Below are 27,006 nucleotides of genomic sequence, written 5' to 3' on the forward strand. Positions count from 1 at the left end.
ACTAATCTGTTGGCTGATTTTAAGGGATTTCAAAATCAAATTGATATGAAACACATTATCAAATAGGGAAGCAAGAGGCGGGTTTAATGGCATTTCATAATCATAGAAGGTATAATCGAAAAATCACTTAGGTTAAAGAAGCGGGAAAATAAGCTGGCGAGGAGCCGAGGGATTGACATGTGGCGTTTTTGTAGAGTTTTATTAGAAGGGAAGATTTTTTTGAATTGTGATGTTTGAATATTTACTATACTAATCTGTTGGCTGATTTTAAGGGATTTCAAAATCAAATTGATATGAAACACATTATCAAATAGGGAAGCAAGAGGCGGGTTTAATGGCATTTCATAATCATAGAAGGTATAATCGAAAAATCACTTAGGTTAAAGAAGCGGGAAAATAAGCTGGCGAGGAGCCGAGGGATTGACATGTGGCGTTTTTGTAGAGTTTTATTAGAAGGGAAGATTTTTTTGAATTGTGATGTTTGAATATTTACTATACTTATCTGTTGGCTGATTTTAAGGGATTTCAAAATCAAATTGATTTGAAACACATTATCAAATAGGGAAGCAAGAGGCGGGTTTAATGGCATTTCATAATCATAGAAGGTATAATCGAAAAATCACTTAGGTTAAAGAAGCGGGAAAATAAGCTGGCGAGGAGCCGAGGGATTGACATGTGGCGTTTTTGTAGAGTTTTATTAGAAGGGAAGATTTTTTTGAATTGTGATGTTTGAATATTTACTATACTAATCTGTTGGCTGATTTTAAGGGATTTCAAAATCAAATTGATTTGAAACACATTATCAAATAGGGAAGCAAGAGGCGGGTTTAATGGCATTTCATAATCATAGAAGGTATAATCGAAAAATCACTTAGGTTAAAGAAGCGGGAAAATAAGCTGGCGAGGAGCCGAGGGATTGACATGTGGCGTTTTTGTAGAGTTTTATTAGAAGGGAAGATTTTTTTGAATTGTGATGTTTGAATATTTACTATACTAATCTGTTGGCTGATTTTAAGGGATTTCAAAATCAAATTGATTTGAAACACATTATCAAATAGGGAAGCAAGAGGCGGGTTTAATGGCATTTCATAATCATAGAAGGTATAATCGAAAAATCACTTAGGTTAAAGAAGCGGGAAAATAAGCTGGCGAGGAGCCGAGGGATTGACATGTGGCGTTTTTGTAGAGTTTTATTAGAAGGGAAGATTTTTTTGAATTGTGATGTTTGAATATTTACTATACTAATCTGTTGGCTGATTTTAAGGGATTTCAAAATCAAATTGATTTGAAACTCATTATCAAATAGGGAAGCAAGAGGCGGGTTTAATGGCATTTCATAATCATAGAAGGTATAATCGAAAAATCACTTAGGTTAAAGAAGCGGGAAAATAAGCTGGCGAGGAGCCGAGGGATTGACATGTGGCGTTTTTGTAGAGTTTTATTAGAAGGGAAGATTTTTTTGAATTGTGATGTTTGAATATTTACTATACTAATCTGTTGGCTGATTTTAAGGGATTTCAAAATCAAATTGATTTGAAAGACATTATCAAATAGGGAAGCAAGAGGCGGGTTTAATGGCATTTCATAATCATAGAAGGTATAACCGAAAAATCACTTAGGTTAAAGAAGCGGGAAAATAAGCTGGCGAGGAGCCGAGGGATTGACATGTGGCGTTTTTGTAGAGTTTTATTAGAAGGGAAGATTTTTTTGAATTGTGATGTTTGAATATTTACTATACTAATCTGTTGGCTGATTTTAAGGGATTTCAAAATCAAATTGATTTGAAACACATTATCTAATAGGGAAGCAAGAGGCGGGTTTAATTGCATTTCATAATCATAGAAGCTATAATCGAAAAATCACTTAGGTTAAAGAAGCGGGAAAATAAGCTGGCGAGGAGTCGAGGGATTGACATGTGGCGTTTTTGTAGAGTTTTATTAGAAGGGAAGATTTTTTTGAATTGTGATGTTTGAATATTTACTATACTAATCTGTTGGCTGATTTTAAGGGATTTCAAAAGCAAATTGATATGAAACACATTATCAAATAGGGAAGCAAGAGGCGGGTTTAATGGCATTTGATAATCATAGAATGTATAATCGAAAAATCACTTAGGTTAAAGAAGCGGGAAAATAAGCTGGCGAGGAGCCGAGGGATTGACATGTGGCGTTTTTGTAGAGTTTTATTAGAAGGGAAGATTTTTTTGAATTGTGATGTTTGAATATTTACTATACTAATCTGTTGGCTGATTTTAAGGGATTTCAAAATCAAATTGATTTGAAACACATTATCAAATAGGGAAGCAAGAGGCGGGTTTAATGGCATTTCATAATCATAGAAGGTATAATCGAAAAATCACTTAGGTTAAAGAAGCGGGAAAATAAGCTGGCGAGGTGCCGAGGGATTGACATGTGGCGTTTTTGTAGAGTTTTATTAGAAGGGAAGATTTTTTTGAATTGTGATGTTTGAATATTTACTATACTAATCTGTTGGCTGATTTTAAGGGATTTCAAAATCAAATTGATTTGAAACACATTATCAAATAGGGAAGCAAGAGGCGGGTTTAATGGCATTTCATAATCATAGAAGGTATAATCGAAAAATCACTTAGGTTAAAGAAGCGGGAAAATAAGCTGGCGAGGAGCCGAGGGATTGACATGTGGCGTTTTTGTAGAGTGTTATTAGAAGGGAAGATTTTTTTGAATTGTGATGTTTGAATATTTACTATACTAATCTGTTGGCTGATTTTAAGGGATTTCAAAATCAAATTGATTTGAAACACATTATCAAATAGGGAAGCAAGAGGCGGGTTTAATGGCATTTCATAATCATAGAAGGTATAATCGAAAAATCACTTAGGTTAAAGAAGCGGGAAAATAAGCTGGCGAGGAGCCGAGGGATTGACATGTGGCGTTTTTGTAGAGTTTTATTAGAAGGGAAGATTTTTTTGAATTGTGATGTTTGAATATTTACTATACTAATCTGTTGGCTGATTTTAAGGGATTTCAAAATCAAATTGATTTGAAACACATTATCAAATAGGGAAGCAAGAGGCGGGTTTAATGGCATTTCATAATCATAGAAGGTATAATCGAAAAATCACTTAGGTTAAAGAAGCGGGAAAATAAGCTGGCGAGGAGCCGAGGGATTGACATGTGGCGTTTTTGTAGAGTTTTATTAGAAGGGAAGATTTTTTTGAATTGTGATGTTTGAATATTTACTATACTAATCTGTTGGCTGATTTTAAGGGATTTCAAAAGCAAATTGATATGAAACACATTATCAAATAGGGAAGCAAGAGGCGGGTTTAATGGCATTTGATAATCATAGAATGTATAATCGAAAAATCACTTAGGTTAAAGAAGCGGGAAAATAAGCTGGCGAGGAGCCGAGGGATTGACATGTGGCGTTTTTGTAGAGTTTTATTAGAAGGGAAGATTTTTTTGAATTGTGATGTTTGAATATTTACTATACTAATCTTTTGGCTGATTTTAAGGGATTTCAAAATCAAATTGATTTGAAACACATTATCAAATAGGGAAGCAAGAGGCGGGTTTAATGGCATTTCATAATCATAGAAGGTATAATCGAAAAATCACTTAGGTTAAAGAAGCGGGAAAATAAGCTGGCGAGGAGCCGAGGGATTGACATGTGGCGTTTTTGTAGAGTTTTATTAGAAGGGAAGATTTTTTTGAATTGTGATGTTTGAATATTTACTATACTAATCTGTTGGCTGATTTTAAGGGATTTCAAAATCAAATTGATATGAAACACATTATCAAATAGGGAAGCAAGAGGCGGGTTTAATGGCATTTCATAATCATAGAAGGTATAATCGAAAAATCACTTAGGTTAAAGAAGCGGGAAAATAAGCTGGCGAGGAGCCGAGGGATTGACATGTGGCGTTTTTGTAGAGTTTTATTAGAAGGGAAGATTTTTTTGAATTGTGATGTTTGAATATTTACTATACTAATCTGTTGGCTGATTTTAAGGGATTTCAAAATCAAATTGATTTGAAACACATTATCAAATAGGGAAGCAAGAGGCGGGTTTAATGGCATTTCATAATCATAGAAGGTATAATCGAAAAATCACTTAGGTTAAAGAAGCGGGAAAATAAGCTGGCGAGGAGCCGAGGGATTGACATGTGGCGTTTTTGTAGAGTTTTATTAGAAGGGAAGATTTTTTTGAATTGTGATGTTTGAATATTTACTATACTAATCTGTTGGCTGATTTTAAGGGATTTCAAAATCAAATTGATATGAAACACATTATCAAATAGGGAAGCAAGAGGCGGGTTTAATGGCATTTCATAATCATAGAAGGTATAATCGAAAAATCACTTAGGTTAAAGAAGCGGGAAAATAAGCTGGCGAGGAGCCGAGGGATTGACATGTGGCGTTTTTGTAGAGTTTTATTAGAAGGGAAGATTTTTTTGAATTGTGATGTTTGAATATTTACTATACTAATCTGTTGGCTGATTTTAAGGGATTTCAAAATCAAATTGATTTGAAACACATTATCAAATAGGGAAGCAAGAGGCGGGTTTAATGGCATTTCATAATCATAGAAGGTATAATCGAAAAATCACTTAGGTTAAAGAAGCGGGAAAATAAGCTGGCGAGGAGCCAAGGGATTGACATGTGGCGTTTTTGTAGACTTTTATTAGAAGGGAAGATTTTTTTGTTTTTCTAAAACTCTTTTACTCTAAACTACACCCTTTAAATTCTTTTAATAATAAACACATCTTGAGTTATTCAAATATTCTGGTTATGTAGTCGCTGTATGTCTCCGACGAGTAGATTACGAAAGCCTATGCTTCGAACCAAGTGTCTCTTGAGCTGCTTCTACCGTTCTACGCCTCTGCAACTTGCAAAGCACACAATCAGAGCCTTTAATCCGTCAACGAGTCGCGCTGTCGATCGATGTAGTACTGCTTCGCTACTTTCACCGAGGATTCCTTTACCTAATCCCTCCATTACTCCATTTTCTCTTTTACTGGTTCGTACAGTTTAAGTGATCCCTGTTACTCTTAATTTTCCTTTATTTACTTTGTTATTTGTGTTTGCTATGCTTTTGAGGGTTTCGTATATTATTTGGTCGTGAAGAAATAATAACGTTTGTCAATGAAACCGACTTTGTGTCAACGATTTGATCTAGTAAGTATTTCCAGGGAGAAAGAGCGCAGAGATGGATGCATATATACTGACAACATTGAAGCTAAAGACCATGCCTACTACAATTTGCGTATAGAGAAACCAATTAAACAATTAAACAAGAAATAAACAACCAAATAAAACAGTTGGGCCTTCTTGTAATTTGTATTTCCAAAAACCAACATGTTTCGATAATTCAATAGAAACCCAATCAGAGTCGAGCAAACTATATACAAAGTTGATCTACGAATATGAGTATCAGCATGAGCATTTATCCACAAACACATGTCCTCTATATTGAAGAAAGCTGGTAGCGACTCATCCACCCACAAACCCAATCAATTCCACATCTACATCGCCAAACAACATTCGAAAAAATAGGTGATCAACATCCTGTTAGTGATGTTCACAGCAGACACTGAATGGACTCCAAGTCAATACCACGACTCGTACAGAGACGCCAACTCTCCAAGCAAGGACATTGACCTTAATTAGAACAAATATGTTCTAGCGCATCGATCTATCATCACTAGGGAGAGTAGCATGATCCAACCGAACTAATTGAGAACACTCAAGAAGTATCAAGTTTCCAACTCTATCTGTCTAGACCATCATTGAACTGGACCGAACCAAGTACATTTATGACATGATTTCAACCTACCAGTTTAAATATAACTTTTATTTTTATTGTTTTATTTTTGTTGACTACTTTGATATTTGTTTAGATATTCATGTTTTTATTAAGCTTCTTTTAGTTGACGACAACATATATCATTGCCAATGTACATATTAGATACATAATGAAGTCACAATCAGAAGTACCATCTATCCTTCGTATTTGATATTTAGTTTATCATTACGTATGTAGCATGTACAATTACGTAACTAATATATTTACAAAATTTTGAGGACAACATACAAATATTTGCTAATTTTAATCATAATAGTATATCATTACGTATATAATATGTACAACTTTTATGTAATAAAATTATACAATATATTCATGATATTTGGATATTATATTTGTATTTTTTAAAATTTCAAACAATTATTAGTGTTTGTAACTTATTTAAATACACATGAATTATTTTATGTATATATATTTATTTTAAATTTAAATATACCAACCCGATTTGTATCTATTTTTTTAAAGAGGTTGGATTGGGTTGGATTAAGATTTTCAATCTATTTAATAAATAGGTTTAACTAACTCAACCAAACCTGACCACTGACACCATCATATTTTGTTTTTTTTGTTAAATTTAGCCAAATCACACCGTTTTAATTTGTATGTTTAAATGTATTTGGTAAAACTAGTTGATACGTAATAGCCAATAACTATAACTTTTGTTTGTATAGAAATGTTTGTCAAAATTAGATTTTAGCTTTTAAAGACGTAAAATTTAAGTAAAAATCAAACACTAAAATCACTAAAAAAAAAACTACTTAATTAAAGCAATAAGCTCTGAAACACTATTTGAAATAGTTTTTTGCATTTTGAGATTATATGTTTAAAAGTAAAAGCCTTTTTTTTTTCTTTAATCGGATCATTTGTTCTAAAAAGCTAAAAATAAAAATTACCCTAAAAAACTCGCTGCTAAACATGACCTTACTCGAAATCAATCAGGACCAAGCCGCTTATTCCAAATTTAAACAATCATCAAAATTATAATTCCAACAAAATCATTTTTTCTCAATTTCTCCAAAATTAAATCCGTTTTGCCCTTGAAACAAAATCCCATGCAACAAAAACTAGTAATTTTCGTGCACAGTCACATCCTCGATTTTCCCAAGCTCAGATTCTACATTTGGACTCTCAAACATCATCGGGTTGAGCATCATTGTAAAGTGTAAACATGTACATCATGCAATTAAACTTGTACCATTCATGACCGTTGAATTAGTTACTCCGGAGGAGGAGGTCCCCATGCAGGTGGATTCCGAGAAGGAGTAACAGGTGGTGGCATGCTTCGGATATTGATATCCAGACATCGGTATTCCACATCGTTTTCTTTAAAGATTCGAACCATTTCATCAATCACTGCACCTTTTCTCACGTACCTCTCAGTCATGTCTTGAAAGTTTATTTTGTGTCTCCACCATATTTGCAGCTTTATCTTGTTTAACTCCTCAACGTTCAATGACACCACCTTTATATCGTTCGGATAATAATGATCCTTTTTACTCTCGATAAAGCTGCCAACAAACGCACCCAATATAAACATATTAGTATTTGTTAATTCGATGATGAAATTAAAGTTTCTTACTTGATTATTCTTTGTTTCATGACAACCAACTTGTCCACAGGAGTTGCGATATGGATGAAGAAATCGATTGAATCCCACATATCAGGACTTCGAAAATGATTGCTAATTGCTCTTGTCGAAAGAATACTATTTGGAAAATAAACCTTCTCGTTGTCCCATTTCAAGAAAACAGTAGTCAAGATATTCATCTCTTCTACGATCATCTAGATTCAGTGCATTAATTAATTTCATATAGAATTAAATTAACACGTGGGAATTGAAAAAGATATGATATGTCTTTCTTTTTACCTGAACTCCATCAATCTCACATCGATCACCAACATCAAAAGGATGCATCACAAACAAGAAGATTATGGCTTCGAATATTGTCTTGCAGGTGTTCCCGAATATAAACGCCACAACCACAATCTGGGAGCTTATAAAAACTAAAAACTTGCTTGTTGCGATGTTCAGAATCAGAAGACAAATAACGACAATGATGATTCCAACTAAGAAGTTGACCATTTGGTGTAATTTGTTGACTGCTGTTTTTGTATCGTTTAGTGTCAATGCAAGTGCTTTTCGTTCTCTGAATGCATTCACCTATAAATTCAGATCAAATTGTTCGTGGATATATTAATTAAGGGCTTTTTGTTATTCGAAAAATATATATAAATTAGTTTTATAGTAACTCTTACCACCCAAGTCTTTAAAGCCCCTTTGCTGATTTTTTCATCGCCAGGTGTTCCTGCTAAAAGAGACATGGTTTTCACAGCCTGATCATCTCTCAAGAAACGCATCAAATCGTTAAGATAGATGAACCTGCAGACAACAAACTTCCCATCCTAGAATCTCAATCAAGTTACATTGGTTAAAAAATGATGATCATGGTTTTTGAAATGGGTGTAATATAAGAACATACTTTGAGCCAGCTCTAGCAACATTCATGAAAATCTTGCGAGCTGCACGTTTGGCTTCGATTTCACTTCTGATTTGTGTCATTGATTCATCATCTTGTTCATTCATGTCATGTAATTGTTCATCCAATGTGCTTAATGTCCCAAGCCTCACGATTCTCATTAACCTCTTCATGTTCCAGGCTGATATGTTCTTGGGATTTAGTCTATGGAGGTGATCAATTGTTATCCCCTGTTCTTTTTCATCGTTCTTGATGCCAACTGGCTGGGGTTGTAATCTTCCACTCCCAATCATCCTACCGGATTTTGATGGAAACACAGCTTCCCCAAGATCTGGAGGTAAGTTAGCACCTGCGTTTTGAAGCCTATGGAGTTCTGCTAATGTCTTTTCTTCTTCTATTTTGTTGTTTTGGATTTCAACCAGTGGTGGGCCTGAGAGGGTTTCGATTACATATTGGTTGAACAGAGCTTCTTGAATCCGATCAAAGAACTTTTTGACATGAAATGAAGATGCCAGGACTTTAACCATGAGGGTCTTCACAAGCCATAGTGAAGTAGCTACCAGCATACATACCATTAACTTGTTCATGACCATGAGGAATTTGTTGTGGCCTTCAACTCTTTCATCAAACATGTAATGCCAAGCAATTAGGACTAAACCTAACCAGATGCAATTCTGAACTGGTTTTCTGATTCCATACACGAAGTATAGAACTCTTTTGCGTAAAAGGAAATTTCTCTCGATAAGGTAGACAATGAATCGTATACCCCAACCGGAAACCAACCTGCCACATATCAAAACAAGAACCAAAACCTCCCATTCCCAAATGTGAAGCCCTCGTAATACCAATTGCTTCCAATTTTTGATAGTAAGAGTGCAAATCAATGATGTTAGGATCAAAATAAGGCTAATCCATTGGATGAGTGTGATTGCGTCGAGTTTTGCACTTTTGAATTCATCTGGATTATCTTCCTCGATGAAGGTTTCATCCTCCTCTTCGTTTTCACCTCTTGCTAGTATCCCCGAGGGGCGAGGTAATACACCTGATTTATGCACTGATCTGCCCAGTCGTCCTGATAACGAGACCTCAACTTCAACCTCTGGTGGATCGATCAATCTGGACTGTAGTGTTTTTGTTCGAATGATTGGGGCTCTTCTTTGAAACGAGGTGCATTTCAAAACCTCTGCTCCTCCTCTATCGTCCAATCCGCGTCCTGAATTGCTAAGATTGTTCGATTTTCGTCTCTGAGGGTTTTGTTGTTCTTGTAATCGGATATCGTCTAATTCATTCTCATCTGATGATTCGCTATGTTGATTAGCTCGTTCATTATCAGGCTCAATATCTACCACTTTAGACGATAAATTAGCAGGAGGTTGAAACGAAACTTTCAATTCTCTCGAATTCGTAACCCTGGTATTTAGATTGACGCTTTCGTTCGGACTCTCCGGATTCCTATCTACAACACTGCTAGATTGGCTTCCATGACGAAGCTCGTCCATCTCCAAATCCATATCTAACGTCATTTCCCCTCCTGAATCCTTCTGCTTGTTTAAAAACTCGCCTATCAGCCTTGACGGTGGATCCTCCATGCCACCGCCGCTTTGCTGGCTCGAGCTCCGTCGATATCTGCTTCCCGTCGTTCCTTCGCCATCCCTATCTTCGCCGTCGATTTTGACGACGACTTCGCAATGGTCCTTGGAGTGAGAAGTGCTGGCGTCGGGATCCATAACGTCTGCACACAAATTCTTCACGCCATGCACCCAATCAAATCAAAATCATTATCCATGAATCCGTTTTCAGAATTAGCAACAGCCTTCCATGGAGAGAATATGAATTGACAATGATACACAATTTGTCAAAACTCAGAAAAAATTCTACAGACGATTCAAAAGAATGCAATGTTTCTTCGGAAGTATTATAAATAAATCTAATATTTTTTGTTATAAGTCAATTATTATACGGGTTAAATATGTATTTATTCAAATACGTTTCATATTTTTCAGTAATATGCCCAATAAAACTGTCTTTATACGATGTATATAATATTGTTTCATTTAAATATGAATATTTATTATATAAGTTGATATATATATATATATATATATATATATATATATATATATATATATATATATATATATATATATATATATATATATATATATATATATATATATATATATTATTGCATAATAAATTTCACTTCATGAGATGATAAGTTTCCAGTTGCAATGCTGTAAAATTTGTTATAGAATAAAATGTGGTTGCATATTTTTATTCTAAATGACTGTTTTGTAACATAAATTGAAAAAGAAAAGTTGAAACGCTATTGCGTAAATATGGATTTAACATTGAATTATATTGAAATGAATGATGTCTACAAGTATTAAAGTACAAATACAATTGTTTAAACGTATTATGTTGTATTCGGAAGAAAGCAAGTAAAGTATTTGTTTGTTAATTACACTAAATAGTATTATTAATCATAAGACCATCGTGTATACTCACAACGGGCGGTCTGTGGTCTAGCTGGCCACGATCGTGGTTCGGACACACCATGCCGGCCGGTCGTGGTTTAGCGTTTTTGTTGAGGTTCGTTATGAGAGGACGAAGGGCAACGGCTATAGAGAAGAATGCTTGCTCATTTGACCGTTCAAGAGTCGTTGAACAGCTAATTTTCAATTTTTTTTTAAAACAACATTATTACCAATAAATACCACACTATACACTATTAATGTATTATTGTATTGTACATTTAGATAGTGTGTATTTGTATTTAGCCCAACAGTTACCTAGCCCATGGGGCCCATGTAATCTTGTATTTAGTCATTGTTATTATAATTCTTCTTCATTGAGCAAAGATATCGTCCAATATGGTATCAGAGAAAAGCTCATCTACCCTAATTTCCTCCTCACGATCCTCTTGTTGACGTGCACCAACTGTGTCGTCGATAAACCTTCTGCTCTCCCCTGTTCTCTTTTCTTCTTAATTTCTTCTTCACCTCTCTCTCCATCTACACTCTCTATAATCAGCCATGGCTGGTGATGAATCCTCAGGTTCCAAAACATCCACTAATCAGTAGCCATATGGTGTTGTTAACATCAAAACTCATGTTCCTATTATTCTCGACTTCAATGAATTAAACTATGATGCCTGGCGCGAATTGTTTGAAACTCACTGCAGGGGATATCGGGTGCTTGGATTTCTCGACGGGACTTCACTTCCAACGTCTGATAAGGATGAAGAATGGTATACCCATGACTCCATTTTCAAGTCATGGATCTATGCCACTCTCACTCAGCCTCTCCTCACATCCATAGTCAAGAAAAACTCCACCGCTCATTCCATATGGCAGAGCCTTGAAGACTTGTTTCGTGAAAATAAAGATACCCGGGTCATTGAACTTGAAAACGAACTACGATTCATGACACAAGGTGAACTTTCAATTGCCCAATATTGTCAAAAAAATGAAGGCCATAAATGATCTCTTGGCCAATATCGAGAACCCTATCCCTGAAAAGTTGTTTATTGCACATTTGTTGAATGGCTTATCCCCACAGTTCGAAAACATATCCATGCTTCTTCGCCACGGGGACCCGTTTCCAACCTATAATCTGGTCCGCTCCAAGCTTCTGGTTGAAGAAAGCAGACTAAAATCGAACCGCCCAACACCACCTTCACACTCGGATCACTCCTCTGCACCTTCGGTCTTGTATGCTGCCAACAGTAGCCGCGCACCGTCTTCCTCTAACCACAGCGGTCGTCGTCCTAATCAGAACCGCCGGCAACTCTGACTCGCGTAGCCCGAATACTTCTGGGTCTGGTCATATGCAGCATCCCCAACTGGTTCCTTGGAACCCATTCACCTTACCATGGCAGACTTTTCCTTGGGGGTATCCACCTTCTTGGCCCGGCTACAGAACCAATTCAGCAGCCCAGCAACGCAGACCCAACTCACCAGCCTAGTCAATTCAACAGGGCATTCTTGGTGCCCCACCTTCCGCTACTATAGTTGCGTATCACACCACCACCACTCCGACTCTTCGGCCTCCATGGTAGTGGTTCCCTTTAATATCTCAAGATCAGCCTACCGACCTCGCTCAAGCCTTCAACTCCTTGAATGTTATTGACGGTGCGGATGCTAATTGGTATATGGACACCGGAGCCACATCACACCTTGCCTCCGATACATGTATACTCACATCTTTTAGCAATAAGAGATACATTAAATCTGTTCTTGTTGGCAATGGTTCATCTATTCCCGTTACTCATACAGGTCATTCCAAACTTTTTTTTTGTTAATCGTCCTTTACATCTTCATAACATTCTTGTCACCCCTAATATTATCAAAAATCTTATATTTGTGCGTCGTTTTACAACTGACAATCAAGTGTCTATCGAATTTGACCCCTTTGGTTTTACTATGAAGGATTTGGAAACTCTTCAGGTCCTGCTTAGGTGTGACAGCTCGGGTGATCTCTATCCCGCGCCATCCTCATTCCACTCATCTGTTGCTTTTGTTTCTGGTAGCTCTAGCTTGTGGCATCAACGTCTCGGACATCCCGGCGCCAGTGTTTTTAATCATTTAATTTCTCGTCGATTTATTTCTTGTAATAAAACTTTTAGTTCGGATAATTGCCAAGCCTGTCAACTTGGAAAACATGTGAAACTTCCTTTTTATAGTTCTAATTCCATTGTTTCTAGTTGCTTTGATATCGTTCATTCGGATTTGTCGGAATCCCCTATTACTAGCTATAGTGGTATTAAATACTACATTGTTTTCCTTGACAATTTCACTCACTTTCTTTGGGTCTACCCGTTACGAAAAAAGTCTGATGTTTTTTCCAAGTTGCTTCACCTTCGTGTTTTTGTCAATAATCAATTTCAAACCGAAATTAAACAATTCCAATGTGATCATGGTGGCGAATTTGACAATAAAAAGTTTCACAATCTTTTTGACCAACACGGTATCCAATTTCGTTTCTCGTGTCCCCACACTTCCCAACAAAATGGAAAGTCTGAACGTATGATCCGCTCTATAAATAATGTTATTCACACTCTTCTTTTTCAAGCCCATCTTCCGCCCACCTTTTGGGTTGAAGCTCTTCATATGGTAGCCCATCTCATTAACATCACACCCTCATCACCAATAAACAATGACATACCTTTCTCCAAACTATATAACAAACCACCATCCTTCCTCCATCTTCGTGTCTTTGGATGCCTATGTTATCCTCACCTCCAACCCCTCACAAACTTGCCCCAAGACCCAGACCATGTATCTTTCTTGGTTATCCTAACCAACATCGAGGCTTTCGTTGTTTTGACCTTGAAACTGGAAAAATAATCATCTCACGTCACGTTGTTTTTCAAGAAAACGTCTTTCCATATAAAGCCATGACACCCAACAAAGCACCTTCTTATTCTTTTCTTGACGAACAATGTGACATAAATCCCACATCCAGGGCTTTTCGATTGTCTGAATTTCCCACCACAACCACCACCGAAACTGGCAATAAGTATGGCAGCCATATTTCTGCCAACGACAACCACTCGGATGACTCGGCTATCAATAGCCCTCTCACGCCACCTTCTTCTTTTTCTCACAACCATTTAACACCACCCACTAACTCTCCACCATCTCCTCAACCAACTCACCCTATGGTCACCCGTGGGCATGCACGTATATTCAAACCTATCTCTCGTCTCAATATACACACAACCACTGAGTCTCCTCTTCTTAAGTCTCACCTTCAATCACTTCGGGACCCTAATTGGACCATTGCCATGAAGGAAGAATATCATGCTCTTATTTCTAACGGTACGTGGGTCCTTGTTCAGATACCTACAGATGCTAACAGTGTGCGCTCTATGTGGTTATTTAGAAAGAAATATAATGCAGATGGTACACTTGAGCGATACAAAGCTCGCTTGGTAGCGAATGGTAAAAGCCAACGCCTCGACATCGACTGTGGTGAGACATTTAGTTTGGTTGTCAAACCGGCTACGGTTCATACGGTTCTCAGTCTTGCCATCTCTCGAAAATGGTCGATTCATCAGTTAGACGTAAAAAATGCATTCTTACATGGTCAACTGAATGAAACAGTTTACACACACCAACCGCCTGGGTTTAGAGACATCACACATCCTGACCATGTCTGCCTATTGCATAAATCTCTATATGGGATGAAACAAGCTCCACGCGCTTGGTTTCAACGATTTGCATCATATATCACCAGGATCGGTTTTACACATAGTCGCTGTGATTCTTCACTGTTTATATTTTGCAGGGGTACGGAGATGGCTTATTTATTGTTATATGTTGATGACATCATTTTGACAGCCTCCTCTATGGATCTCGTACAACGTATCATCTCACTTATAGCATCAGAATTTGCTATGAAGGATCTTGGTGATCTATCTTACTTCCTGGGCATTGCTGTTACACGGGATTCTAATGGTATATTCCTTTCCCAACGCAACTATGCGTTGGAAATCTTGGAGCGCGCCAACATGTTAACCTGTAACCCGTGTCGAACGCCTGCTGATACTCAGTCCAAACTAGATTCTTCAGGCGATCCTGTCACTGATCCGACCCTATACCGAAGCCTCGCAGGTGGTCTCCAGTATCTCACCTTTACTCGCCCATACTTATCATATGCGTGCAAGAAATTTGTCTATTCATGCACGATCCCCGCGAACCTCACTTTCATGCTCTTAAACGTATCTTACGATATGTTCGCGGGACGTTAGACTACGGGCTTCAACTTCATCACTCTCCCACCACAAATCTCATAGCCTATTTTGATGTTGATTGGGGGGGTTGCCCTAACACACGTCGATCCACCAGCGGCTACTATGTATTTTTGGGTGATAATCTTTTATCTTGGTCCTCTAAACACCAACAGACCATTTCACGTTCAAGTTCAGAAGCCGAATACCGTGGCGTGGCCAATGCAGTAGCTGAAACCTGCTAGTTACGAAATCTTCTTCGTGAGCTACACACTCCTCTTTCTAAGGAAATCGTTGTTTACTTTGATAATGTCAATGCTGTTTATTTGTCTACAAATCCTGTTCAACATCAACGCACCAAACACATAGAGATGGATATTCATTTTGTGTGTGACAAGGTTGCAACTGGTCTTGTCAGAGTTCTACATGTTCTTTCCAGCCTTTAGTATGTAGATATCTTCACCAAAGGACTTCCATCTTCTTTGTTTACAGATTTTTCGGACCAGTTTGAGTGTGTGCTCTAGATCTCCCGCTCATACTGCGGGGGCGTATTAATGTATTATTGTATTATTGTATTGTACATTTAGATAGTGTGTATTTGTATTTAGCCCAGCAGTTACCTAGCCCATGGGGCCCATGTAATCTTGTATTTAGTCATTGTTATTATAATTCTTCTTCATTGAGCAAAGATATCGTCCAATATACACCTGTAACAACCCAAAAACCAGGATAAATTTTTTTCATTTTTAATTAAAATTTACAATCATAAGTTTGATTCCAAAATCCATTACATAATCATCATAGTGACAATATCAAATAGTGCGGAAAATAGTGGGGAATGAATATTACGCCACCAAGCCGGACCCTTCCCCTTAGTATCGGAAGTACCAGAAACCATAATACAAACTGTAAGAAAAAGTTTAGTGAGTTTTCCCATAATACCACACACCAAACATACAACCGGGCCTAGCCCTGGGGTATATTCCAACCCAATAAACAAGTATGGGCCCCGCCCTGGGGTATATTTCAACGTGATCATATGATAGTGGGGCCCACCCGCAGGTATATTTCAAGCCGAACATGTCATAATGTGTAACGCCCGTAGATTCGGCTAGTCAATTTAGAGATAATAAGCGTTAAAAATGATTTTTTGATAGAATATTATTTAGAATAAATAATTTTAACCAAAGTATAGTATATGTCACAAGGATTTCATAAATATAAAGAATGCTAAAATCCGACTTATAACGAAGAAGTTATGACTCGTCGAAGTTTCGCGACTAAACCGACACGGCGCCGCGTATCGTAAAAATTGAATTTTTGATAAACTACTTTTTACCCTTATAGATCTAAATGAAAGTTGTAGTATACGTTAATGTAATTTTTATTTTTAACGTTATTTTTATATTTTTTATTTTAATTAATGTAGTTTTTATTTAATGTAATTTGGTATTTTAAATTAATGAAAAACTAGTATTTAAAAAATTATATGTTTTTTATGTATTTTTTATTTTAATTAAAAAAAATGAGGTGGAGTTATATGTTTAGTGGTAGGTATCTCATGGTTAGTGGTGGAGAGTGTGGTGATGAAGTAGCACCCACCACTATAAGGCTTTGTGGTATACATACCATGAATCGATTTGTGGTCTAGTTAGCCACGAGAAAGGCCTCGTGCACACCACCCCGACATTCCGTGGTCGGGCGTGGTCTTGATCCTTCGTGTTCCCGATGATGAATTCAAACGAAAAAGGTGATTAGTGGTTGGTTTTTTTGGCCGTTGAACGACTATTTTGCCTATTTCTTTTTTTTTTCAAACTCAATTCAATAAACATAAATAAACCTTCTAATTTCACCAAAACTTACACCTCATTCTAACATTCATTCTCTAAAACCACAAAACACATATACATGGATTTCACAAAACATATGAAATTTATAAAAATTTTGACTCGGATGATGACGTAGAATTCGTCGAGACATTCTTCAACGTTGTGCAACACATTCACGACGAAGAAAGTTCGAATGCTGCTCGTACAAGGACGGTCGTCAATCGTGATCGCCAAGCCGCGCACGACTTATTGGTATGTGATTACTTTGTCGATATATAATTGTCTTTATAATGACGACTCGTTCGGACGTCGTTTCCGTATGAATAAAGCTATATTTTTACGTATTAGTAATGCTTTAGAATCTCATTATGATTTTTTTAAAACAAAAACCCGACGCTAGAGGAAGAATGAGTTTTAGTAGTATACAAAAATGTGCGGCTGCTCTTAGATATTTGGGATACGGTATACCATTTGATGCATCTGACGAATACTTTTAAGTATCTGAAAGGACTGCGGTTGAATGTGTACATTGGTTTTCTGTATGTGTTTATGAGGTTTTTTTCACGAAGAATATTTGCGCAAACCTACTCAACGTGATATTGAGAGATTATATTCGGCTCATGAAGAGAGACATGGATTTTCGGATATGCTTGGCAGTCTAGATTGTACGCATGTGGTTTGGGAAAAATATACAAATGCATGGCGTGGTCAGTTCACTCGAAGAGATATAGGTGAACCAACTATCATCCTAGAAGTTGTTGCATCTCAAGATTTGTGGATATGACATGCCTTTTTTAGAGTAGCGGGGTCTAACAACGACCTTAATGTTCTTGGTCAGTCTCCACTTTTCAACGATATTTGGACCGGCAAAGCACTTGATATGACGTTCACGGTGAACGAGCACGCGTACAAATACAGTTACTACCTTGGTGATGGGATATACCTGGATTATTCTACATTGATGAAGGCATACTCAGTTCCTCGAAGTGAAAAGGCAAAGTTGTTTACAAAAAAGCAGAAATCGGCGAGAAAGGACTTCGATAGGGCATTTGGAGTCCTTAAGCAGACATTACATGTAGTGAAATACGCTACACGACTCGGGGATAAAGAACGAATTAAACGAATGGTCATAGCATGTATTATAATGCATAACATGATTATTGAAGATGAAGGTCGATCGATTTGCACGTATGATCCGAACGACGTTGTCGTTCCAATTGAGGAGTTCGTACCAGTTACAAACGCGTTTTTAGAGCAAGTTGTTGAAATTCATAACAATGAAACGTGTTTCAATCTTCGAGAAGATGTCGCGGAACATTTGTACCAACGTAGCATGAACGACGATTAGGTTTTTTATATGTATGTTTGTTTTTTTTAATTAATGTAATGTTTTTTTAGATTAACTAAGTAATGTAGTTTGAAGTTGTAATTTATTTTTATAATTAATGAAAAACAAGTTTAAAAAAGTGAATGCTTTTTAATTATAAAAAAATGTAATTTTATTGTATTTTTGAATTAAAAAAATAAAAATAATGATGTGGAGTGATGTGTTAGTGGTAGGTATCCTATGTTAGTGGTAAAAGAATTTGGTGCTGATGTGGCACCCACCACATATGTCGTATGTAGTGGGTATAACGGATGACCTAATGATTAGTAATAGGTATAATGGATGGTCTTGGAAAAAAAAGTCCAAAAAGGTCCTATGCTCTTGGTCATTGTCCAAATTGTATGAGTTTTTACTTTAGGGTATATCCAAGGACATAGCCACTATGCAAATCTCCATAAAAAGGCAAATAAGTAAACTTCCATGCAGGCCCGGCTTTATAGTGTAACTAGACGAATTCCCGCGCGTTGCGCAACGTAGGTTAAAATTATATTGTCAAAAAGTTGAAAAATATATGTTTAAAATGGTTATATTATTGACACTAACTTTAACATAATATTTTGAACAATATTATTTATTGACATTAATCCACATTCCTCGTTAATAAAATTAAATATAATTATCTATTTAATATTATTTTTAATAATTTTTATGATTGATTAATTTAAATTTTTACTTATGCGATTATTTTCTAATTTCAATAATGATGTTCATTTAAAATACAATTTATTTGTTGTTAACATTATGTAATTTATAAATTGATGTTATTATCATTTAAAGTTATTGTTCTTTAGTTTTAAACCACTTATTATTATTAATAAGTTAAAGAAGACTTTTAAGAAAGTCTTAATACTACTATTAAAATGTAAAACATACACTAAATAATAAACTGATAAGATAGACAATTTGCATTTCAAAAGAGATTTGCATGGATAATATGACATATACATGATTTTTATAATTTGATTTTATTATTTATAATTTTGGTTCATTAGTTTTCAAACCACTTATTATTATTAATAAACGAAAGAAAACTTTTAAAAGACACTTTTTATTATAATTAAAATGTTAAATATATACTAAAATATAAAGTGATAAGATAGACAACTTACATTATAAAGAGACTTACATGGATATTATGTATAATATTGCATATCCATGATTTTTTATTAATTATTACTTTGAAGCAACACAAACATACAAACATATATACAATATTTAATTACATATTATCTATATCACTTTCCGTAACATATGATCGATAATATGAATCTAATCTAATTTACATTAAAGTTTCAACCACAACATACAATGATTGTTTTAAAAGAATAATTAAACCAAGAAAAAAAAATTAGTACATAACAAACTTATAAATTAAAAACTTTAATATAATAACATGGCTCGAAAAATGGTCCAAAGCCCTCAAACCAACACAAAATATTTAAACTTGTTTTCTTTGTGAATTTTGTATGTGATTTGTATTTATGTGTCTACTCAAAGAGAATGACATTTTTATAGTAAACTATCCATTAATTGTTAATTAAACATATTATATAAGTTATAAAACCTTTCATGGTATGTGATTAATTACTTTGAAGGTGAAAATGTGTAGGAGTTTCAAATGCATGAGGTGCTTGGAAATTTGTGTGGGCGTTTCAAATGCATGGGGTGATAGGAAAAATGTCTCATTTATAAGTATAGTATGACATAGATTATAAAAATATCTTTAGGAATTATTTTAGTTAAAATGAGATTACAATTTAGTTTTTGCATTTAGCACTACAATTTATCACTTTTAATTATTCACAAAATATTCTTTGGGTTTGTAAGTGAAACTAAAATTTATATTTAAGTTGACACTGTAATGTTATATTTAAATTAACAATTTAAGTATTTTGTCCAAACTGTTCAAAAATTGTAGCTTTAAACTGATAATGGTTTACATATAACAACATATTAAATCTAACAAAATAAGTATAATATGTTAAACGTTAAAGACATAACTTTATAAGTAAAAGCAAATATATTATTTTAATATTAGATTCTAGTTTATTTATGATTACACTTTATGTTTGATATTTATTTAACTTTATTAAAAAAATTATAATCATTATTAGAAAGACATTACAATTTTTCATTTTTAACTATTTACAAAATATTATTTGGGTTATTTAAGTTGACTTATAATGTTATATTTAAATTAACAATTTAAGTCTTTTATACAAATTGTTCAAAAGTTGTAGCATTAAAATGATAAACGTTTACATACAACATCATATTAAAAATAATAGGTTAAGTATAATATGTTAAAAGTTAATAATATAACATTGTAAGTAGAAATAAATATATTATTTTAATATTGAAATTTAGTTTATATATGATTACACTTTAGGTTTGATATTTATTTAACCTTATTAACTAACTTGTAGTCATTATTAGAAAAAAATTGAAAAGTCATGAGAGTTTCAAATGAATATGGTGAAAAGAAAAATGTTTCATTTATAAGTATAGTGGACGAATTCTCGTGCGTTGCGCAATGTGCAATTATATTGTTTAAAATCTTGCTTTTTATAACGGGTGTTTAGTTATTAGAAGTTACTATGACCAAGTTAATAAAATTCATCAACGTCTGGATTAAAACGCAAGACCTTCAATCTAAAAGAAAAACCTCTACTAAGTGGGTTAGTCTCACATTTAATTAAATATACATTTCAGTTTAATTTTTATGGTTGTGATTTAAAACCATTTTTATTTTAACCAATAAGTTATATGTATATAATAGGTTGAAAATGAAGAGTTGGTTTGAACTTAGACTAATAATTGATTTTAATGTATTAAATAAATCAAATTAAAGAGGTTAAAGTGAATGATTTAATTAAGTTAAAATAATCGAGTATGTTTGGTTAATTACTTGAAAGATCAAGAGTTTGTGTAACTTTCAAATGAATATTTTGCATTAATATGATATTTATTATAAAATAAAAACCAAGATTAGTGAATAAGTAAAAAATACACATTTTAACAATCTTGGCATTAATATTTCTTATTAGGTGTTTGTTTTATAGTTTCAACATTTATTATCATTTCTATTATTAATTATTAAGAATATTTTGTAGGTTTAAGTTGTGGAGGTAGCTTGTTCGAGCTATGTGTTTCTTCATAAAAATCCAATTATTATTTTATTGCAATTAATATGTTTGACTCATTACTCTGTTAATGTTGATTTAAGAAAATCAAAGCATTGATCATTTTAAAGAATATGAAACATGTGAATGGATAACAACAATAGAATTAGAAACCAAGATATACAACTTGTACAATAAACCTACAACAATTAACAATGGTAAAGGGTAAAGTTTCTGGCATCATCTTTAAAAACATCAATGCATCATCTCATTAAAAACTACAAATTTTCTCATAAAGCGATAAACTCATCAGCTCATTAAAGTGAATTTCTACATCCCAATATGAACTTCAACGCAAAAACTTGCATATTGTTCAAAATGTGAGGTAATCTTCAACTTAAATATTCATTAAATCTCAGAGTGTTTATAAATAAGTTCAACAAATTATGCATATCACATTTCAAGCAGTTAGAATCATAAAACTTGAAGTTAAATCCTCACCCTTGATTGCTCCATTAAACAATTCAATTTTACCCCCAATAATATAAACTTATAAGAAATGGATGGTGTAGAGCCTTGCCTTTCAAAAAATAATTGTTCGTACTTGTATGCTCAATAAAATATTGCATGTGTCAATTTTTAAAATAGATGTTAGAAAGTTCTCAAACCTAAGAACAACTTTTATTCTCGATTAAAAACACAATATTTTAATAAACCAACAAAAAAACCAATTGTTTTGATTAAAAACACAAAATGCATACCTTACTTATTATAGATTATTGAACTTCAATATTATATTGACAACGTAAGACTTTCATTTACACCAAAACAGAGAACAAATGATCGTTAATTAGACAAAAGAAGTGTTTTGTTTTCATTTAGGATATTTGTTTCTATAGAAGTAAGTATTTATAGGCTAATTACATTTGTGTGAAAGGAATTTCAAAAGTCAAATTAAATCCTATAAGTTGAATAGTCTTGGAAGTTTCAAATGAATGAGATTCATTACTTTGAAGGTGAAAGGGTGTGGGGTTTCAAATGCATAAGGTGTTGACAAATTTTTATGGGGGTTTCAAATGCATGAGATTCAAGAAAAAATGCTAGTTGTATAAGTTTGTATGATGAGTTAAGATAGGGCTTAGGGCCCCAATTGTAAGGGGTCCCGTTTAATTTCAATAAGCTTCTCGTTTCCAAAAAATCATGCTGCAAGATCGAATCAATACACATCCCACTCACCCGGTGATTCAACTTCTATTCTTTTCCTCCCTTCTCTAATCGATTCTGCGATTCAAGCCTTCAAGGGTTCAACCGTTCAAGGCAGCAATCAAGCAAGCGATCACTGATTTGTTGTTGTCTTCACTCTTCACTCCTCGGTTCTTCTTGCTTCTTCAATCTTCATTCTCGGTTCTGTTGATGTTGATGATCTAGAGAGTAGCGATCTGGATTCTAGACTGCCACTATTCTTCTCAATTCTAATTTGCTCTCACTGAAACAAAGAAACGGTATTATCGCTGAATCTCAATTAGGGTTAATCTTTTGAGTTTTGACAATGGACATTCCAGTTTAGTGGTTTAAACAACCACAGATGTTTGATTGTAAGTTATTAATCCATGGACCATTTGATTGCAGCATGGAATTTTCACATTGGCAGACTACATATGCCAATATCTAAAACTCCCACTCAAAACCACGATAAGTTATTAATCCACGGGATTATCTCTGAATCTCAATTAGAGTTAATCAAAGGGCCTCAAATTTTTTATTCGCTTAGAGCCCTCAAACTCATTAAACCGGCCCTGCTTCCATGGATGATTCACACTACTAGTTCGCCAATATTATCCTGTCTCATTCGTCGATATTATCCTCCAAGTGTGCCATAATTGGGTATGATATTGATTCAAAAGATCCAGATATAAACTACAATCATAGACCAAGGTATTTTACAGTGAGGTCACATCTAAAATGAAAACATTTAATTGATCAACAAACTGCAACAGTTTTCATACACATGTTACATTGTTACATATTACATATTACATATACCGGCTACTGAAACACAAATATATAACAACACTACAAGTCTACACTACCACACATTAGTCCAATTAAAACATACAGGGTCTTTTAAACCAAGAGTTTTAGAATCCTACACTTCATTTTCATCTTCCACGTCATCAACATCAACATCATCTTGTTGAAAAATCCACTGCTCAAGTTCATCAACCTCCTCATAATCATGCATATAAATATCATCCAAATTATCCCACTTATCAGTCCCAAGCTCTTCCCCACGTGTCATCAAATGCAAAAACGGTCTATTCAAACCCAACGACTCAACCAGCTCATGATTCATAGCAGCCGCCACTCCCAACCACCTCAACCCAGGAAAATACGGTCTCTTCAACCACTGAAAAGCAAGCTTCGAAATCCCACCACAGTTATAAATATCCAACGACCTCAAACTACTCCCATGCCACCTGTCACCATCCGCCATCGTCATCGACGCCAACGCCATCACCGCCATGTCACCGATCAGCGGACACTGTCTCATCCTAAGGTCAACAAGCGGAATCCGATTCTTCACAAGCAAAAGCACACCCGCATTCGTAAGATCCGGTAAATTAGACAAATCCAACTCCCGTAATCCCCGATTCGACCCGTTGTTAAAAAGAGAAGAAATACACCTACATGTCAACCTCTTACACCCTCTAATTGATAACTTAACCAAACTGCTATTTTCACCTTTATTTAAATACGACAAACCCACGTCACTCACGTCTGTCCCATCTAACAACAAAGTTTTAAGTTTCGGAAGTTTGCTAATGGATTCAACCGCTTTATCACCGATGTTTCTAGAGTCTCTAAAGTCAAGCACATTGAGATCCGTATTAAGTGCTAATTGTAAAACGGCTGAATTCGTTAAGAGGTTACAACATCTTAAGCTCACGAGAGTCAACGCGAGGGAAGTCGCGTACATGTCGTGAAAAACAAGATCGGTCATGCGGGTCCCGTTGAAGACTTTGAGTTTGTATAGGTTTTTGCACGCGTGGAGTAAAGTTTTGAAACCGGTATCAGTGACCTGGCAGAACCCCGCGAGACATATCGCTTCGATGCTTGTACACCTGTCGGCCATGAATAAAATGCCTTGATCTGTAACTCTTCTGAAGAAAGTTGGGTTGAATTCTTGGCTACGGATAAGTGAGAGGTGTTTTAATCTTCCGTGTTTGTCGAGTAATTGAAGGCCTTCGTCTGTAAGGTCGAATGTGAGTCCGGGTTCTACAATGGGTTGATCGCGAAGGTCTAAATGGGTTAAGTGGATGAGAGTTGATGAGATTATGTTGATCATGGTGTTGGAAATGTAGTCGACTGAAAGGGAGAGTTTATGGATGTTTGGAAATATTGGAGGGGGGATGTTAATGTTATGATTTGGTTGATGATGTGGCGATGTTGTTGGGGTTAGTAACTCGGTTACCATTAACTGAGTTATGTATCCGATTTGAAGGTAAGTGAGTTTTGTGGAAGCTAATGTCCATACACGTGCGAAATCAGGACGCCGAAATATTGAGACATCAAACATTAAGATAAGTTCCTGAGAAAAGAAGTATAAAAGTTGAAGGAAAAACATATATATATATATATATATATATATATATATATATATATATATATATATATATATATATATATATATATATATATATATATATATATATATATATATATATATATATATATATATATATATATATATATATATATATGCATTAAGATGGAGTTAACTTAATGGTCCCATAAGTGTGATGTTTTTATTGCATTTAAGAAGTGACTTTGGTGATGAAATTGAAACCTTACTTCCAATTGAGTGCAACCCCTGAGTAACTCTTCTAGGTCACAAACATCATGTAAGTGTCCTCGATTATCAGCTATAGAACTCACATACAGAGACCTGGAGAGGATATTATTGATGCTGCTAATTAATTGTGTAAAGTTGAAATTTTTTTATCGATAAACATGTTTAGATTCTGTAGGATCTAGCATATGAATTTGAGTCTACAAAGATGTAATCTGGATCCCGTTGTTAAATTCAATGTGGAAGTCATTTAAACAGCTATAATAAGAAAGAACAACAAAAAAAATTTGAGTATCAAAAACCTTATCTCTAACTATCTAAGTTACACATTGAGGAAGTAATAGAGAATTGAGAGGAATTATAGTGAACCATTTGCCAGAAAACGTGTTCATCAAATTCTTCTGAAAAAATTTACTTTCAGTTTGGAAGATAAATTAGTCCTCTTTCGTGTGAGGGAAATAAGGATTTGTATATAACTTGTCGATAATTCAGATTATATTTGGATTATTACAGGTTCGTATTGCGAAAACCTAGAAAAACATATTTCGGATCAGAGAAAACCTAACTTTTGTGGAATCAAACATAGTCGTATACAATGATGGCTTAAGGAGACAGACAACAACCTTAGGTGTTTGCATCGTGCTCCGACCTCAGAAAAAAGCCTCCCGCTAAATTTGAAGCAATTCCGAAGCGACAGTTCAAGCAATCCAGGCTGAAGAAGATAATCGATCGACGATTCATTCAGCCTCCTACAGTCTAGTTTCAGGCTTCGAAGCGAAGCGTTCGGTAGCAACAAACCTCGTAAACGATCAATTGGGGGTGCAATTTCCTGGGGAAACATATTGGTTCCCGAAAAAGAATCAATCAATCAATCAAAGTGAAGATTAAAGGCAGATCATTTCAAAAAAAAGTTTCTATGTTGATGTATATCAACAGAATCAATATATTACCATCAATGCTGCAATTTCCTTTTTCTATAAACGAAATAAAAGTTATTTTACAATTTAATGGGATAGAAGTTCATTACGAGAAGGTGGAAATTTGGGAGGAATTTGAAAATGTCTTGAGCGCAAACGCGAAAGCTTTGGCAAGTGAGGGAGATGGCGCAGATTGAAGATACATCAAGTTTCGTCATTATTGTGGCGACGACTTCCGACGAGAGTTGATCGAGACACATTTTTCCACCGTTCTGCTCTGCCGGCGATTTGTTCTTCACTTTCACCCTCCGATTCGAGGATTCCGCCATTTTATGCCTCTCACACACAGATCCTTATCTTCGGCTGAAAATCAGGTGGGAGGAAGGGATTTAGGACAATAACTGCATCGGATCTAAAAACTGATTTCATATAGATGTTTTGGAGAAAAAAACCGGATATATTGCGTGTGGGTGTATTTTGACTATTTTCTTATTTTTTTGTTTTTCTTGTTTGTTTTGGGAGGAAGGGATTTAGGACAATAACTACAATTATTAAAAAAAAAAAATTAAGCTAATCTTTTTTTTTAAAGTTAACATTTTTATTAAAATTGTAATCGTTTTTGCCAATGTCCTAAAAACTCGCTATGGCTTCAAGTGGTATAATGACAATCCAATTCATACACAATAATTTACTTATGATATTTATTCGATCATTATTCTTGTACATCCAATGATATGTTTGGATAGTTGAATAAATGTCATAAGCCAATTATTGTGTATGAATTCAATTATTGTATATGAATTATCTAAATTACACCGATAAAAATATTTACTAAGGCTTGGAG

General features: G+C 34.9%; 2 protein-coding genes across 3 annotated transcripts; both read right to left on the bottom strand.

Moving 5' to 3' along the window:
• Positions 1 to 6,809: 6,809 nt before the first annotated feature.
• LOC111884297 (mechanosensitive ion channel protein 8) lies at positions 6,810 to 10,193 on the bottom strand. Its single transcript, XM_023880611.2, has 5 exons — positions 8,328 to 10,193; positions 8,104 to 8,227; positions 7,715 to 8,008; positions 7,427 to 7,629; positions 6,810 to 7,355 (listed from the first exon to the last, which is right to left on the bottom strand). The coding sequence occupies exons 1-5, from the start codon at positions 10,049 to 10,051 to the stop codon at positions 7,064 to 7,066; spliced, it is 2,637 nt and encodes an 878-aa protein (XP_023736379.1). The 5' UTR covers positions 10,052 to 10,193; the 3' UTR covers positions 6,810 to 7,063.
• A 13,158-nt stretch (positions 10,194 to 23,351) lies between these two features.
• LOC111884262 (F-box/LRR-repeat protein 10) lies at positions 23,352 to 26,627 on the bottom strand. 2 transcript variants are annotated; one of them, XM_023880574.3, is made up of 4 exons: positions 26,273 to 26,627; positions 25,869 to 26,074; positions 25,248 to 25,341; positions 23,352 to 24,984 (listed from the first exon to the last, which is right to left on the bottom strand). In XM_023880574.3, the coding sequence occupies exons 1-4, from the start codon at positions 26,489 to 26,491 to the stop codon at positions 23,542 to 23,544; spliced, it is 1,962 nt and encodes a 653-aa protein (XP_023736342.1). In that variant the 5' UTR covers positions 26,492 to 26,627; the 3' UTR covers positions 23,352 to 23,541. The 2 variants fall into 2 exon arrangements, with proteins under 2 accessions (XP_023736342.1, XP_023736343.1); XM_023880575.3 differs by lacking the exons at positions 25,248 to 25,341; positions 26,273 to 26,627 and having other exon boundaries at positions 25,869 to 26,030.
• Positions 26,628 to 27,006: the final 379 nt, after the last annotated feature.

Source organism: Lactuca sativa, chromosome 3 (assembly GCF_002870075.4).
Source record: "Lactuca sativa cultivar Salinas chromosome 3, Lsat_Salinas_v11, whole genome shotgun sequence".
Lineage (NCBI taxonomy): Eukaryota > Viridiplantae > Streptophyta > Magnoliopsida > Asterales > Asteraceae > Lactuca > Lactuca sativa.